Here is a 14,541-nt window from a genome sequence, read left to right as displayed (position 1 = left end):
CGTCCAAAATCTCCACCTTTACCACCACCACCAATGCCAACACCATCACCAGCTCATTCAGTACCTCCACTTCCTCCCCCAATCCCCCCTCTTACTCCTATCCCAGTTCCAGCTGCTGTATCACCAGTTTCAGTGCCGCCTCCCTCACCTGCAGTTCCTTTAGCAGGTTCTTCAAAAACTCCTGTCAGAAGTGTAGTAACCGAAACTGTCAGTACCTATGTGGTGAGTAACATTTTCAGTTTTTTAGTTCAGTAAAAAATTTCTGTGTGTGTTTTTCGTAAGGTACTCCTCCCACATCCTGAACACATTTGTGCTAGGTTGATTGATGACTCAAAACTGACTTCATGTGAGTAAGTATGAATTTTCTCTGTGATGTACTGGACTGGATTAAATGGATTTAATAAGGGAAGTATATGTGGGTGGATAAAAGTGATATACGTTTGCAGTCATGTGAAAGAGTAAACCCCAGGAAATATTTTTCTTTTATAACTTAAGTGAACATGTTAATATTTAGTATTCATTTAAACAGTGTCTTTAGGTAAAGGTGATCTAATTAAAAATAAATGAAAATTGAAATTTTCTCTTTACCATAATCAATTCAGTGAAAAATGAACAGATATGCCATTTCCACTTGTTAAAAAAATGAGTACACCTTTCACTCTAATAGCAAATGAACTTTTCCTATAACTCTATATGTCTCAGACATTGACTGGGACAAAGTTTTTCCCATTCTATCATGCAGAATTCTTTAACCTAGGTGTTGTTTGAGGGATGCCTTGCATTCACAGCCTACCTTAAATCCCACAGAGAATCTTGATGAGTTTGGTTTTTGATAAACATGTCTTCTGATACTGTGGCCAAATAACTCAATCTTTATCTTGTTTCTCCAGAACACATTCTTCCAGAAGTTTCAGTCTTTTCTTAAGTGTTCAGGAGAAAACTTTAATCTCTCCCTGATTCTCTTTCTGGACAAAGGGGGCTTCTTCCTGGTACATCTCTCATTTTAGATTTATTTTGTGCAGACTTGTGCACTTTGACATTAAGAGTAGCAAGAGCTACTGTACATCACATGATGAAATTATGTAGTTCTTATAAACTTTTTTCAGCATCTTGTATTCTTGTATTGCTTCTGGGCTGAACTTGCTTGGGTGGCCAGGTCTGGAAAACGTTGACAGTTGTGTGAAATCTACTCCACTTGTTGATGAACTTCAAGACAACTGAATGGTTGATTTCCAGTTGTTTGGATATCTTTTTAAATAGTTTCCTACATACACAGTCATGTATAACCTTCTCTCTGAAGGCCCCAGAGAGTTCTTTCAGTCTAGGCATGGTTATAAAACAAATTTCAACAACAAAGTGCAAACCAAACTAAATTTGTAAGGTTTAAATAAGTCAGATTACTCTAAGATTCTCTCTAATTATATTCTAATTATATGTACCTGATTCTAATTTGTATGAATTTGAAGTAAGGATAAATGTAGGAGTGTACTTAATTATGTGAAATATGCATTTTTGTTTATTTAAATTTTACAATGGACTTAAACTTGTAAATGTGGCATAATATTGGTTATATCACCTTTATCTATAGGCCCTTTTCAAATGTAGAACAAATCTTGATATGTTGACATATGTCAAAAAAAAGACAAAAATATTTAAATGGGGTGTATTATACTATTTCACATGACTGTATACTGCTGAGAATAAAATGGAGGGTTTTTTTCTAGCTACCAAGTTTTGTGTTGGCAGTGTCAAATTAAAACATGCACTGTTAAATAGAATATACAAGTATATAAAGTTACAGAAACATTTATTTTATATAAATAAATGCCCTTATGTATTTATAATGCCACAGGCCTAATTTTTGAATAAACAGAAGTATTTTTTAAATTATTAGTAATGTTCAGACTTTCAGCAACAAAATTTTGTGTGTGTAGTAATGTCATATATATTTGTTTGGTATAGATTAATATGATGATGTTCTGTAAGATTTTTGGGTATTAGCCTGATGCACCATTGATTCCTAATGTTCATCTGTCCCATTGTTATGTAGTGGGATGAAGAGTTTTCTATCTTGTCTTACTGGCAAGTATTTATATTTATAACATTATTTATATAGTATATATATACTGTATATGTATGTATGTATGTGTGTGTGTGTGTGTATATATATATATATATATATATATATATATATATATATATATATATATATATATATATACACACACAGTATATATCCTTTGGTTGGGTTATATTACAGTTTTGAAAAGCCTTTAAATCATTAGTCAGTTACAGTTTATTCAGTTGTAAGTTCTTGGCTATGTTAGGGTTTTCCACTTGAATTATTTAACTTTATTCCTTGAGGACTTTGCACCATATGCTACTGTTTTTTTAGTTTAATTTTTAATAGCTTTTCTCATACCTGTCAGCTATGTACAGTAGGCCAGCTTAACGTAATAAAGTGGACAGTTTTGAACATATCTCATTTAAAATTTAGTACCGTGTAAATATTTTTAAATTAATGTTTAGCTTTCTTATGTCATTCCTTTGTAGTGACTGGACTGTATCCTATATTCTACTTTTTTAATTACAATCTTTCCCATAATATTTAAAATAGCCACTAAGAGAGATTTTCATAACTGGTTATAAACCTCAGATATACTGCATGGCTATTACTAATAAACTTCAGTTCTTAAATGATCTAAGTGGAGTGGTTTCTTTTGTAGGTATTATAATTATGATTTTATTTTAGAACAGGCAAAAACCAGGAATAGCTATAAATATTGAAATTCCTATTAATGTTGTTATATAACATTTTAATTCTGTAAAAGCAAGTCTTCCAAACAGAAATAGTATGACGAGATAACCAGTGTCCACTGACCAGTTTGCCTTATCTTGTCAGGAGTTATTTTGGTGACTAATACTAATTTTGATTTAATTTAATAATGATGATTTAATACTAATGAAGTGTCCATTTTAATGCGCCTTGTCCTTGGAAGTTGCATGCCTTTTTACATTCAAACCATTATATCAGTTCTACAGCAAACGTCAGTGAGAATGCCTATTAACAAAATCTTTGAAGATCAAAGTAGTCAGAATATAGATTTTAGCAAATGTCTTTGCTAATTGAGAAATTGATATATCTTGGAATTAATTCAGTGCCTATTTTATGATTACATTTTTCTTCGAATTCACATCTTGTGAGTTTTTACTATACTCATTCATAACACTATTATCAAAATAGGGCCCCCCAAACCCCCTTCCATAACTGTGTTATTTCCCTGATATTATCATGTAAGCTAGGAATCTTCCTGATAAGTAGCTTTTTCTAAACAAAAGGAAATATAAGAATTGTTTCCGATTTCTCCTCAATTGTTTGTTTTTTCTCTTTTTGGAAATCAAATGAGAATTAGTACCAAATAAGGGGTTTACTTTGCATCCTGGTGCATGGCAAGCAAAAATATTTGCATGCATCCTATGTAAGGATTGAGAAATAGTGCTTCATGTTTTTTCCATTATTTTATAGACTTTATTTCTGTGAATTGAGATATTTGTTAGATATCTTTGAACTTATAGTTTGGAAGACTTTTTTTGCAGTTTATTCTAATACTAGAAATATATTAATATTTTATTACTGATATAATTTGTATTTTGAGTTTTAGTTTATTGTAAACTTTAATTTTAGTACACTTGTATTATTTATAGAATGATTTACACTTATACAGATATGATGCAGTTAAACTCATAGACAAAGCACACCCTTTACGCAATAATAGAAAGTATTACATTTTATATAATTGGGAATAGTTTTATGTATTTTGTATTTATTCTGAACTAATTTTTCATTAATTACCATTTAGGTGTTGTACCACATCTCACTCCTTGTGTAATCTCATTTAAAGCACATATCTGGATGTAAATTCTATTGCATTTGTCAAACAATTGGATGTACTGTACTTTTCATGAGGCTCAGAAACTGCTTTGTTAAGCCTGTTCACCCCATAGCTTTCACAAAATACTTGGGAGCTCTTGAAGAAAATGCAAGAGTCTCTCAAAATGTGGAAGAGGATAATTATTTGCCAGTAGGCTATACACAGTATGACAAGAACTAAACCTCATTATATCTTCTCACAACTGCTCATTTGATGTAATAAATAGTGATATTGCTAGCTGTAAGTATGCAGTACAGTAGAGTAAAAAAGAAAGAAATTCAATTGAAATATCCGAATGCATACTTTTTATAGAGCCACTTTCAGAGGCTCAAATACCTTAGAATTTTTTATATTAGTGATGTCAAAGAATGGATGAATGAGTGAAGATTTTGCTTTTTTTTATTTACTTCTCTTTTACAATACAACATTGCTAATTTTTAATTTTTGCATATACTTTTGTTTAGTCAGACTTGTACCAAAAACTTAGCAAAAAAGATACACATTTTCAAGGACTGTGAGAAACATAAACATTTATAGGTATAAGAAATGCATTTATATCCTTTTTTTTAGCAGAGTGATAATTGAATTTGTTACGAGTTGAAAGTACAATACTGTTTTGAAGGAGCAGAATGATACACATGGCCTGAGATTCCTGTGAGCATGATTTACTATTAGTTAAATACCAATGATCTCTCTTGTCAAATCTGTGAAATTCACAGTTGCATCATCTGTAAAATTCGACCTGACAGATGTCGCTTTTTAAAATGGTGTGAGATAGAAGTCAACTTTTAATATGTTTCTTTTTCAAGCACTTCATGTTTTAAATTAATTAACCAAGTAGATTTAAATGAGTAGCTAAACAGCATTAATGTTATTTGTTAAATTCTCTGATAAATAATAAATCAAAATTAATATATTCTTTGCTATTTAATACTTAAACTATTATTAATGAAAAAAATAAACTTTTAATATTTTGGAGTGGCATAGTGATTAATTTTGCTCACAGGTTTTAGAGACCTGTATTCAAATTCTGTCTTTGCTGCTGTCAGTGGAGTTTCTTCACATTCTTCTTGTGCCCACTCTTTCTTTTTCATTAGTGGTGAAGGCATTTGACTTTAAACCATAAGGCTGTTGGTTCAGATCAAGTCACTATTTAACTCTGAGCACAGTTGCTGTTTTGTATTCAACATGTTAAAAATAGGTATTAATTAGTTTTTTTTTAATTTATTGCAAGTTTTCAGTCTAATGTATAGTAATAATGAAAATACAAATTCTAAATTAGCCCTTTCTGTGTTTGAGTATCTTGTATAGTGTACATTCCTGAACTGAGAACAGAGTAGGTTACCTATAAAATCCCGGACTGGACATTCTGTGAGTGCAGCCAACCGCAATCTTGCCAATCTTATGCTACAAGAATAAGTGACCATAAATAAGGAAGATGTGTGCAACCATTTTTACTTTATCACAAACACATATGACATACCCAAGAACAATTGTGGGTAAAGATCTGACATTACATTTAAATATAATTCTAGTTAAATGAATAATTTAGCTTTGTCAGTGCAAAACAAATGTAATGTACAACTCCTTGTCCAAGTAATGCATTGTTATCTATATGTTAATTCTTTTTTTTTTTTTTTTTTAACTGACTTTGCCCATGGTCAGTTTTTGTTGAAAGTGACTATTAAATGTTCCTGGGCTACACCCTACAGCTCCACTCACTCCATTCATACCAATACAGTTTGGTTCCTAAGCTTACTTATTAGCCACATGCTTCATCTTGCTTTGAGTGTGTAGCAGTTAATAATAATAATAATGATAATATTACATTTATATAGCACTTTTGTAACCTACTCAAAGCACTTTACAAAGAAAGTGAGGAAACTACCTTCACCTCTACCAATGTGCAGCTTCTGCCATTCTTGAGCCAGTACGCTCACCACACATTAGCAATTAGATGATGAAGCTGAGAGAGATAGTTAGCCAATTAGAGACAGGAGATGATTAGTGGGGCAGAATAATCAGGCAGTGGTGGGCAATTTAGCCAGTAGAGCAAACATTCTAGTGTTTTTCAAAGGATGTTCAGGAATAGAGAGTCATGACCTCAGTTTTATGTCACATCTAAAGGACTGTGCAGGTTTTTACAGCACAGTGTCCCTGTCACTGCACAGGTACATTGAATTCACACATCGACCACAATGTAAGCGCCACCTGATGGCCTCACCAACACTTCCTCCTACATCAACCCAAGCTTTCCCCTTAGATGATCTCCTAAACATGCATAACTTCAGTTGGAATACCTATTCAGAACTGCAGGTGGTATGGCTGATTACCACCGAAAAAGTAGTGAATATATTCTTGCCTTTGTTATATAGTAATAGTATTAGTAGTAGCAGTTGTAGTATGGTCAAGTATAAATAGTACAGTGGAACCTCGGGTCACGACCGTAATTCGTTCCAAAACTCTGGTCGCAACCCGATTTGGTCATGACCCAAAGTAATTTCCCCCATAGGATTGTATGTAAATACAATTAATCTGTTCCGGACCGTATGAGTTGTATGTAAATATATATATGCTCGCCATCACTGTCTCTCTCGCTTGCTCGCTGCACAGGGAGAGACTGAACACGTGCGGAAGTCATCGCTGCGTACAAACCAGAAGTGAAACTGGCTTGTTCATCACCCGAGTGTGTGGTCGTGTACAGATGCAAAAGTTTGGCGAACGTTTTGGTCGTAACCCGATTTGTACGTGGTCCAAGACATTCGTGACCCGAGGTTCCACTGTACATTGAAATCCTTATTTGCATGTCCAAAAAACATTCAGCATGTCACCACTGCCCACCATCATTAAAAACACAAACATTTTAATTAACTGAAAAGACAAATCAGCCTGCCTGACGTGAGTTTGGAATCAGGATGTGTGAAAGAACTATAAAAATATCCTTTAAAGAAAAGCAGCCAGTTTGACTGATAAGAAAATAGCAGTTCTATTATAACTGCGTCATAGAAATTGGGCAAAATTAGTGATTCGGCCTATCTTGAAAAAGAAAGAAAACCCTTTTGTACTTGGTATTTGTTACAACAGATCATCCCATGCTTGTGAAGACTGCTGTTGATAATAGAAAAACAATCACTGCAGTGGAAAAAAAGCAAGAAATTTTAAACAGGTGCCACTGAAATCTCTTGCAATCTGCATGTGGTGGTTATGCTCATGTCACAGTCTAAGGCATGCAGGAGACTTTTAGAACAGTTTAAATGACATCATCACAGCATACAGCACCAAAAATAAAAGTGTTACATTTTAATTTGTTGAAACATATTTTGAGATAAAATATAGAATTATGCACCTGCAAGACAAATTTAACTTTAAAAAAAATGACATCAAGGTGAAATTATGAAAAAGTAGAAAAACTTCAGCCAATCCTACTTATAGGTACATAAAATAAGCTGGAGGTATCATTTGCCTTGGTCCTTAGTGGCATTCTGTGGAAATTGCTTGTCTTTATTGATTCTAATTAGTAGACAACTACACCAGCAAACTGAATTCAGATTTATGCAAAAACATCTTCTCTGTCTGTATACTGATCTTGGAAAACACAAAGGCAGCACCTTATTATTATTATAAAGCAATGCAAAACATAAAGCACATTGCCAACACAGCCAAAAAAATCATAAGGGAAAACCTTCATAAATGTTAAAATTTGCCTTTTAATTTAAATTTTTATTGAGCATTGCTAAAAAATCTAAATCTTGTCTTCCAAAACTAACATCAACTGAAACAAGCCATGGAACAAACACAGTTTTAGATTATATTAGTTTAAGCACTAATATAATTAATGCATGATGCAAAAAATTACATGTATACGGATTAGCAGCCAGTCAGTAAGTGAGATTGTACTTTAAGTTCATTTTTCCAAGTACTCGGCTAAAACAAATGGGTGAAAAAGTTGGATTATTTTAAAGCTTTAAAGTGTATGTGCAAAGAAAATCAGTGAATAAAATGTGAACTTCTTTATTTTTTGAAGTGTTGCCTTCATTGTCCCAGTACTTATGGGGAGGCAGTTTGTTATAGGTTTGGCACAATTTATCAAGTACATTAGAAGGAATATATTAAGGAAGTAAAGGTTAACATATGTTTAAATAAAAACAATAGTCTTTTATGATTATTTAACCATAGCAGAAACCGTTTGATTTAGATGTTCTGTAAGTGATAGTTGCAAAAAAGGCACAATAATCTTAATTTAATGCATTATGTACATTGGGAAATATGAAATTTGCAAAGTAAGACCAGATTTCCACAGAGTGGAATGAAAAGTACTTTGCTACTGTAAAAAGTGCTGCATAAACATGCCGTACAGAGAAAGTTATACAGTAACAGTTTTAGATCTTATCAGAAAACTCACAAGCATTAGCTTGCTGTAGTAATTGTAATACTGTTAGGTGAAGTTACAAATGATTTTGTAAGTGTTCAAGAAGAGGTCTGTGTTTAACCGTTTCCTACATTTTAATTAGCTCTGTGCATTTTTAAATAAATCTGTACTTTCATCTGATTTTCTGCTTACAACTGCTCATTTTTCTTTCCAATGTATTTATATAATTTCTAAATGAAAACTGGTTATATAGAAATACGTGCAGTTTTTGCTGTGCAAATGAAGGTATTACAATTGCTTATATTATTTGGCCAACTGATCAAATTCCAGCACATTTTCTTTTTTTTATTTCACGGAGGACTGATATATGCCATTATATTAAAACTGACATTTGATCAACAGCTTGGAGGATCTTCTTTGAGATTTTTCAACTTGAACGCTTTCTCTGTCAGGTCTGAACATTCTTGCTGTGTCTGCGTGTATTTTTTTCCTGGAGCTCCTAATTGAAAGCTATAAATTGTCCCATTTTGAGTGTGTACAGATATGTGAGTGAATATGGCAATGTGCCCTGTGATGGATTAGCATTTCATCCAGCCATGTTCCAAGGAACTGTAGGTTGCAGTTCTGTTTAACCATGCAATAGATAAAGTGGGTTCAGAAAATAGAATGAAATAACCTAGGCCTTTTGAATTCTTCTTTTATGTGTTAGTTTTAATAATATGGTATGCTTTCCATTTAGAAGCACTAGGGGGCTTTGCCCCCTGCTCTCTTCGCTTGCCAACCCCCATTTTTGTTTTTCCGGATACACACTTTTAAGATTTATTTTTCTTTGAATTGTTGCTATTTCATTAGTTTCACTTTTATTTCTGAACTTCTGTAAAAACAATATTTGGAATCTTTCGAGTCCCAATGTGCTGAATCTTTTTAATGAGGTCCGTGAGATGTGTTTAATGACTTTGTACCATAATTCAGGATAGGTTTCTCTGTTTGGAATTTCAGCACAGATAAAACAATCCACATCATCAGCAGTTAATAATTTTTTTTGCAAAGTAACCAATAAATGCATGTGAGGTAAACTCCATTTTTGAAATTCTCTTGACTTAAACTTCAAAGCCTTACAATATTTACATACTTCTGACATATCACCTATGTCCATATATTCGATCTCTATTCACCTTTTCATTATTTCTCCGAGTAATAATTTCTCTTTCTTTGCGCTAATGCGATGTTTACTTTCTTTGTTTTGACACTGCCGTTTTTTTCTGCTTTCATATTCTGTATCTTGCTCTGCATGTGTTTCGCGCCTATGTTTTTTTTTTTTTTTTTTTGAGGCTTTTGAATTCCAGTTTTCATTATCTCTAACCTGGTCTGCATGTGTATAGCACCAACATCTGGATTGGACGTGCTTTTTTTTCAGTTCCACTTGTTCCGGGCTGATAATTACTTTCCTTATTTTCTGAATTTGCACCTAGATTATTCTTTTTCTTTTTTGTCTCTCCAATGCTTTTGAGTGTCTTTACTCCGCGTTGCTTTCTTCTTCGCTTAGTCGTCTACATTTCATTAATAACACATTGTGCTTATACGCTTTATATGTGCTGAGAGCCCTGGATCTGTGTGTGCTCAAAGCCAAGACACGATTGAGTGTGTTGCTGCCCGTGCTCTTATTTGGTTGTAAGTAGGCCGTGTCTTGCAAGAATCTCATGTTCTATGTCCCCGCGACTCGGTCCTGGGTCAATCTCTTGGCACAAAGTCATGTTTAAGGTCCCCGCGAGATGCTCCGTAGCCAATCTCTTTAGTCTTGCGGGTCTTTTAAGTGTCTTCCGTGATCTTAACGTGAAGATCACACCTCGATGCCCTACTGTTTCTCTGCAGGATTTTTTTTTATAATAGAGAGACATGTCAATATAGACATTTTCAAATACATAAATTCAGTCAGTCAGTTATTTTTCTAGATCACTTGTTTCATTAATGTATTCCAGAGACTATTCCAGTAGAAATGTGCACAAGGCAAGGACCAAGAATGGTGCCATTTCTATAACATATAATAACATTTATTAAAAACACAAAAACAAACAGAAAGACAAACAGCCAGCAAATTGTACATACAAGTAAACATGTGCAGTACTTGACTGCTTCTTGTAATTCTCTGAAGTTTCCATTTTTATCATGACATCCTTGTTATTACATAGAGCTTCTCTTATGTAGAAAAGAGATTATAATTTACATTAATCAGCCTGTATTAGAAGAGTGAAAAAATTATGCCTAAAAATGTAACAAAGTCAAGACGATTGATATATTAAACTGTAAAACTTTTTATGATTCTTTTTCTTCCTTTTCATATGACTGTGTATAAGGTAGAAAATTGTTGTCAGTTTGGTTATATGGTTATTAATTCTTACAAAAAATCTAAAATTTTAAAAAATCTTGAAATTTTAGTTTGCTGTTTTAAGTACAGTATCAATACAGAATGTCTGGCTTCAGATTAAACACATAATGTAGATTTATTTATAATGAATCATTTATATAATGTATATAATGATAGATTTTTTCCTCTTGTGTTATTCTAACTCGTGTCACGTCAGATCTTCTTGTTAACAAGAATGTGCCACACACATGGTCTCATACTTACATTTTTGCACAGACGTTCTAGTTTATTTTCAATGTGATATCACACTGTTTAGTTTCTTAAATTTAAGATAGGACTTTGTTTGTGAATGGTGCTTTTTAACTTTTTTGTTTTGCTTTGCTGTAAAGCATATACAGTATCTGTTTCTAAACGTCTTAAGTTCTTTTAAGATCTGGTGAATTTCAGTTTGATGGCTTGCCTTTAAAATCAACAGAACAGCAGTAGTTGAGTATTGTATTCCTTTAACTTTGATGGCACCCATCCACTTGCATTTAAGTTCATACAACAGGTTTCCATAATTTAAATTTCAATGAGAACAGAAAGCAGTTTGATTGTACATATATGGTGATAGTTATTTCTTTGAATGCTTTGCAAGTTTTTGCAACCTTTATAAAGTATAATTGTTTTGCCCTCCTCTTCATTTAAGATCCGCGATGAATGGGGTAATCAGATCTGGATCTGCCCAGGATGTAACAAGCCAGATGATGGCAGCCCAATGATTGGATGTGATGACTGTGATGACTGGTATCACTGGTAAGAATGTTTTTTCTTTTGTTCAATATTGTAATTAACTTGATTTTTAACAAACAAAAACACTGAGTTACAATCTTATGGGCAATATAAATGTGCTTATATTAAAATTTTCTGAAAAGTAGCATGGAAAAATGTCAGTAAATGAAAGGCAGAAAACTGAATTTCAATAGGAAGAAGGCAAGAGATTTCAAAGCTGTTTTTTTTTTTTTTTTATAGTTTAAGGACATTTTCAAATATTTTTATTATTGACATTTTACTGTTTTAAATATGTTTGCCCATTTTTACAATGACTCCTTTTTTAATTAAAAATGCCAGTGCATTGTTACACTGTTTGAGTATCCCTAATTCTGAAATAAGCACCTTTTTGAGTTCTGGCACAAGTGGATAGATAATTGCACATCTGACCTCACTTGGCCATAAGGAGGTCTCACCAATGTGTTTTTTCTCCATCTCCCCTTTGAATTTCAAGCAGCACATCAACACACAAACAACGAGTGCCCGGGATTGGGTCCCTGGTTTAATTTAGGGAATCACAGGTTCATTACTAATGAGACAAAAGCACAAAAACAGCACTTCCAAACTACTGCCCAGATGGGGGTGAACAGCGCAATTCATAAATGCTGCATGGTACACCTTAGAGGGAACAATGACTCTCACGCTTTGTTGACACCAGTTTATCAACTGTTGTCACTGCCAGAACTACATGTATTACTCACTGTAATTTTCCAGTTATTCTCTTTTAATGTAAACACAGCATCGTAGGTAGGGACTAAAGCCCTGGTGGTGTTTGTTGTTGCTGTTGTTTAACAGCTGATGCATGTATTCTTCTGATGCTACAGTGCATAAAATTAATAAAAACATTGTATGAAATTACGTTCAGGTTATGTGTATAAGGTATATATAAAACACTAATAAATCCTGTGTTTAGACTTCGGTACCTCCCTCAGGATATCTCATTATTTATATGCAGATATTCTAAAATGCAAAAATATCTGAAATCAAAAATACTTCTTGTGCCAGGCATTTTGGATCAGAAATATTCAACCAGTATACATCATTTATTATTCCTTTGATATGTTTGGAGAACCCAGCTAATTTATATGAAAAGCTTTTTATCAATATATGAACTGGTGTGAATGGTATGAATATGAACTGGGTCTCTTGCCTTTAAATTTAAAAATCTGTACATTATAACCTCAATGATGTAGGCCTGTATGCAATGTTAAAATTTACTTATGACTAAATGGCCTTGCCTCCCAAAATGTATGCATATATTCTCTTCCAAAGTTTCACTGGTGTTTATTGTATATTATTCCATCCAACAGGCCTTGTGTTGGAATCATGACACCTCCTCCTGAAGAAGTTCAGTGGTATTGCCCAAAATGTGCCAACAAGAAAAAAGACAAGAAACACAAAAAGCGAAAGCATAAAGTCCATTGATGGTTGCTAACAGCAATTTGTTTTCCTCTTCTGAGCCACATCATCTTTTTATCTAACTTCCCCTTAGAAGACTTAGCTGAAGAAAAGTGCTCACATTCTTTGACTCAGAATTAGATACACCGTAAAAGTCCAATGATGTACAATATTAACAATTTGTCAAGTAGTACACTGTGCTTGCATATTGCACAATGGGAGCTCTGTAAGACAATGAACTGTCCTGGAAAAGTCTTGTATTTACAAGAGCCTTCTGACATGATACAGTAGGTTGGTTTAACTTTTATGTAAACAAACAGAAATCTTGATGCTCTTGTATGTATATGTTTTCATTATGTATCTGTCACTTTGTAAAACCACTTATTTTGGCTATGGGGAATACATTTGCACTGACACAGGAGTAGAAAAAATGTGTTTTCTTCAGGAGTAAGAATATGAATAGAGGTAGAGGTGCTTATCTGATCCTCTCTTGTGAAAGCCCTCTGTGTTCCCCAGCAGAGTGTATTTAAAAAGAAAAAAGCAACCTTGCTGTCATAGAGTTCCCAGTAAGTGGTAATAGAATGGAATGGATCAGTGAAATGTAAAAATAAGAAGTCCTTTTTACAGCCATGAAATGGAGAATCTATAGGACAGAAGATTTGCTACAGTTGTATAGTTTTCTATTGCTTTAAATGTGGCTCTATTTTAATGATCAATCCTAATGGGAGAAAATAACTTCAGAAATCATTCTAATTCTAAAAAAATAATCTGGATAATTTTCTTTTTTGCAATAAATGTCAACTTTAATGCAATCTATGCTGATTGTATGTATGTATGTATGTGTGTGTGTGTGTGTGTGTGTGTGTGAGTGTATGTGTGTGTGTGTGTGTATATATATATATATATATATGTATACATACATACATACATACACACACATATACAGTATATATGTATATACTGTATACACACAAACATTCAGAAATGTAAAATTTGTTTTTATGTTTTGATTTTTATGTGTTTATTTTTATTAGTAAAAAATGATGACTTTCTGTAATTATTGTATATTTTTTTTATGAAAGGTTTGTACCCTATCTTTTTCTTTTTTATATATGGATTGTCTATTGTAGTCCTGCTTTTGTAATATATGCTATTTGTTCAGCTTTTCCTATTAAAGATTTATTGCCCCTATGAATTATAATTTATGTACTTTTTGACTTCTTCATTCTAAAGAATATGCACTGTACACCACATTTAGCCTATGGTCTTTGCTGCAGAATAAAATTTTGTTTTAATCAAGGGGTGATGGCCAAGGTTGGTTAACATTTTATAAAAAATGTTAACTGTACATTATTGGAGTATCATGGCTGACATGCATCATCAGTATTTAATGTAAAGTATGTTCATTATATTTACAACCGAGTTGCTCGAGAAGAAGGTGCAAATTCAGGCTGAAATCTAGGGTCTTGGTCTGAAGAGCCTGTTGTACTATTATACATGCAGTTGAAGAAGCTGATCTAAACAAAATACTTACTAGGATTGTAATTTTAGAATTTAATATATAAATGTGAAAAACAACTAATTTTAAATGTTGTCATGTTTCTTAAAAAAATTAAATTCTAATACATAATTATGATGTAAATCTCAAGAATATCAATTTTTGTGAT

General features: G+C 33.0%; 1 protein-coding gene across 1 annotated transcript in view; it reads left to right on the top strand.

The window, feature by feature from the left end:
* Positions 1–14,065, top strand: part of taf3 (TAF3 RNA polymerase II, TATA box binding protein (TBP)-associated facto) — a 209,046-nt gene extending 194,981 nt beyond the window's left edge. The window contains exons 5-7 of the mRNA XM_051934750.1: positions 1–222; positions 11,355–11,461; positions 12,787–14,065. The exon at positions 1–222 is cut by the window's left edge and continues 85 nt beyond it. Of these exons, the coding sequence (XP_051790710.1) occupies positions 1–222; positions 11,355–11,461; positions 12,787–12,901 (444 nt within the window). The 3' untranslated portion in view covers positions 12,902–14,065. The remainder of the gene's footprint in view (positions 223–11,354; positions 11,462–12,786) is intronic.
* Positions 14,066–14,541: the final 476 nt, after the last annotated feature.

Source organism: Erpetoichthys calabaricus, chromosome 1 (genome assembly GCF_900747795.2).
Source record: "Erpetoichthys calabaricus chromosome 1, fErpCal1.3, whole genome shotgun sequence".
NCBI lineage: Eukaryota > Metazoa > Chordata > Cladistia > Polypteriformes > Polypteridae > Erpetoichthys > Erpetoichthys calabaricus.
This window is presented reverse-complemented; position numbering and strand designations above follow the sequence as displayed.